Genomic DNA, 4,302 nt, shown 5'->3' on the forward strand with positions numbered 1-4,302 from the left:
TTCTTATCTATTTTTATATAGTTAGCAAGGAGTGTATCTTGTAACATAACATTTTCACAAATTAAAATGAACACAAAATAACAAGAAATTCATACATAAAAAATTTCATACTCCATATAAATTTTAAAAAGAAAAAAGTATATGGAACGATACATAGATATTAAATAGGGAAGACGAAAATATATGTTCATGTTATATTCACTATGGTGTTCCATTTGAGTAACAACTTTTGGCACCAACACTTTGGTTTCTACATTCATTTTTACTTACATATCTATTAAAAAATTATTATAATATTATAAGTAAAGTGAAAATATATTTTTGAAACAGTTGAATTAACATAAAAGATAATGATTCAGTAGATTACATTGACGTTGTTTTAGCAAAATTAGAAAGAAACTCATTCACTTGATGGTAAAAAAAAATAAAAAAGTATCTTACCCAAATCATGTGACTTTTTTCATATTTGTTTATTATTATTGTCTTTCCCACAAATCTTCCTCAATGTTAACTCATGGATATTATTAGAAAAAATATGAGTGTGAATGTATAAATGATTTGCTACAATTTGTTCACCAACACTTTTATGTGGTTTCTCGAATATCGTTGAACTTTGAACTTAATCAACTATTGCAAATAACCATGAAACTTTTAAGAAGAAGAAGAGCAGAATACTTTTATAAAATCGTAGTTTAGAAGTGATAGGAAGCCTCTCTATTTATAGCTAACAAATAGTAATATGAATAGGTGTCAATTGTGCCTTATAAAAAAAGTTACAACCTTTCAAAAAATTCATTGCTCGTCGGAAAAGTCACAACCTCTCAAAAAAGTCACAACCCTCTCGAAAGTTCAAATCCTTTGAAAATATCACAATACACAACCCTTTCAAAAGTTTAAACCCTTTGAAAAAATCACAACCCTTAAGGAAAGTCACAACTCATCGAAAATGTCCCGCGTCTGCTTTTTGGTGCACCAAGAGATTAAATTTGGTCCAAGAAACAGCAGATACCTGGTAGTGGAGCGACGATCATCCTTGCCGTTAGCCCAGTCTGAGTCGGAGTAGATGGAGAGCTTCTGATTTCCTTTTTGGAAAAGAAGTCCACGACGTGAGCTACCCTTTAGATAATGAAGAATCCGTTTTAATGCCTGGAAGTTTTGTTCAGTTGGAGCATGCATGGACTGAGAGACACGATTACATCATATTGAATTTCTTGATGAGTAACAACCAAATAATGAAGTCCACCCACGATGCTTTGATATAGGGTCGAATTGTCAAAGAGACGGTTGTTTAAGTTGGACGGCGGACGGACAGCCATGGGAGTAGGTGCAGTTTTGGTTTCAGCCATCCCTCCCCGAGTGAGAAGCTCCTCAGTGTATTTTGACTGATGAAGTAGGAGACTAGAGGAGGTATGGAGTACTTCAATGCTAAGGAAGTAATGTAAAGGTCCAAGATCTTTCAGCTGAAATGTTGATGCATGGCCTTCGTGATAATGGAGATAAGATCAGATGAACTACCGGTAATCACAATATCATCAAATAAGAGAAGGATTATATACAGGCCACAAGTGTGTTGTAGAGTGAATAGACTCGTGTCATGAGTGCATGTGTGGAAGCCCATATCCTGCAAAAAAGACGAGAAACAACCATACCAAGCAAGGGGTGCCTATTTAAGACTATAGAGGGACTTTTTGAGCTTGCAGACAAGGTGTGGATGGCGGGAATCAATGTAGCCGGGTGGTTTATCCATATAAATGTACTCTTCCAGAGTGCCATGTAAAATGGCATTGCTAACATCTAGCTGGTGTGGGGGCCCGTCATTATGAAGAGCTAGAGACAAGACTAGACAGATAGTCTGCTGCTTGACGATTGGGCTGAAAGTCTCCTTATAGTCAATGCCATACTCTTGATGATAAACCTTCGCAACTAGGCGAGATTTGTAACGAGATATGGATCCATCTGCATTACGTTTGATGTGGTACACCCACTTGAAACCAATTGGTTTTCGATGTCGGGGTGCTGGCACCAATTCCCAAGTATGCTAATTAATAAGAGACCTGTATTCATCATCCATAGCCTGACACCAAAGGGGATTGCTAGAGGCTTTTTTTTAGGTAATAGGTTCAGATGGAGAGATAGCAGGTAAAGTAGTGGTGTGGGCATTGGGCTTGAAAATGCCAGATTTGGAAAGAGTTTGCATGGGATGTAATGGTGGTGGGGGTGGGGGTTGAGGGGGTGCTGGTTCGACTGGTGGAATTTGTTGGTGAGGTGGGTTGAAGCTTGGTGGGATAGGTGGATTGTGGGGGCTGGGTGGTCCATTTTGGACAGGAGAGTCGGGGTTAGTTGTTTATTGCAGAATGGATGGGTTAACGGGTGCAAGTACAAGGCCATGTGAGCTCGGTGGAAAGATTGGAATAATACCAAGTGGGTTGGACGTGGCAGTGACAGAACTCAACTGGGGAAATTCATCATCGATAAAACGAACATGACGAGAGAAATATGTCTTTTTGAGAGGCAGGATAAAATCATTTGTATCCTTTTATGGTGGGGTGGTAGCCTAGAAAGACGCATGGTGTAGACCGGGGTTGTAGTTTATGTTGAGTGTGAGGTCGTAGCCAAGGGTAGGCAAGACAACGAAAAGGTCGAAGGTGAGTGTAATCCGGACGGTGTTTGTAGAGATATTCGTAAGAATATGTGTTAGAGAGGGAGGGTGTAGGCATGCGGTTGATGAGATAGTTGGCAGTGGCCAACGCCTCGACCCAGAAGGATGCATGTAGATGAGACTCATGAAGGAGAGTGATGACAGTCTTAATGAGGTGACAGTGTTTGCGTTCGGCAATACAATTTTCTTCAGGAGTATTGGGGCAAGATGTGTGATGAATAATACCAAGAGATTGGAGGAAAAAACCAAAGGCATTGTTTAAAAATTCTCTGCCATTGTCACTAAGAAATATTTTGATGTTGGAATTGAATTGTGTTTTGACCATGCATTCAAAATTTACAATAACCGAATATGCTTCAGATTTGCATTTTAAGGAATAAAGTCATGTAAATTTACTATAATCATCAACAAAACAAATATAGTAACGAAAACCATTAAAGGAGGAGATGGAGGTTGGACCTCGAACATCAGAATGTATTAATTCAAATGGCGTTGTGGCCTTAGTATCAGATAAAATAAATAGTAAACGACTCAATTTGGATGCATAGCACGACTCACAATGATCCTTAGTAGAAAACGGAAAACCTAAGACAAACATAATGGACTTAGTAAATTCGGCACATGGACGACCAAGTCTACGGTGCCAGGTAGAGGAATGAATGGCTTGATGAGCAACTGAAGAAGATGATATTGACGCAGATAGCTTGGAAGGAAGAATGTATAGACCTTGCTCACAACGGCCCTTGTACCGGATCTGTTTGGTTTAATTGTCCACTATCTGAAAATTATGGGCATTAAAAAGAAGAGTGCAGTTATTTTCTTTGGTGAACAGATAGTCAGACAGAAGGTTGGATGTTAGGGATGGACGTGATGTAACGTGGACAATGAGAAAGTACATGTGGGGGTGTAAACATAGCCAGAACCTATATTGGAGATGGGTAAAGATTGGCTGTTAACTACAGTGATTGTGTCGGCGCCAGAATAGGAAGTCGGATTATGGAGTTGATAGTAATCACGCGTCACGTGAGAATTTGCACCATTATCCAAATACAAATCACTAGAAGAGTTTCTTGTAGATGCATGCATCGCACAAGTTACACCGGTAGGGGCAGAAACGGACTGCTCGTCCTAGTGATACCAACACACACGAGCCGCGTGTCTGCGCTTGTCACAGATTTGACACACAGGCATGTAACGACTTGACGAAAAACTGCCGCCTCCGCGTCTGCTATCCTGGTCAGGTCTGCTGCGGCTAAAAGTGCTGTTTTGTCCTAGTGACTGATGTCATCCTCTACCTCCGCCGCGGTGTGCACCGTCTTCCTGGACGTCCGCCACCACCCTGCCCAGCCGCGTAAAGTGCAGTGTAGGTTGTCTGAGTTGTCGAGTCAGCGAGGGCCAATTTGGATTCCATGGCAAGATTTAATTCTTCTGCATTCAACCAACACGATATTTGATTGAGTGTGAGTGGGCCATCGTGATAGGGGATGTGCTATTTTAAAGAGGAAAATTTGGCAGGCAAGCCCCAAACAACAGCATTGATGAAATCTCATTCGGGAACAAGTTCATTGATGGCATCAAGATCAGAAATAATAGAGGTTGCTTTGTCAAGATATTGGACTATGGTGTGAGTGCCCTTCCGGACG

At 40.4% G+C, this 4,302-nt stretch overlaps 1 protein-coding gene across 1 annotated transcript; it reads right to left on the reverse strand.

Annotated features, from left to right (window-relative positions):
- Positions 1-930: 930 nt before the first annotated feature.
- Positions 931-4,070, reverse strand: LOC109120034 (uncharacterized mitochondrial protein AtMg00810-like). Its single transcript, XM_019213401.1, has 4 exons — positions 3,955-4,070; positions 1,557-1,621; positions 1,248-1,480; positions 931-1,146 (listed from the first exon to the last, which is right to left on the reverse strand). The coding sequence occupies exons 1-4, from the start codon at positions 4,068-4,070 to the stop codon at positions 931-933; spliced, it is 630 nt and encodes a 209-aa protein (XP_019068946.1).
- Between the last annotated feature and the right edge of the window lie 232 nt (positions 4,071-4,302).

Source organism: Solanum lycopersicum, chromosome 4 (genome assembly GCF_036512215.1).
Source record: "Solanum lycopersicum chromosome 4, SLM_r2.1".
Lineage (NCBI taxonomy): Eukaryota > Viridiplantae > Streptophyta > Magnoliopsida > Solanales > Solanaceae > Solanum > Solanum lycopersicum.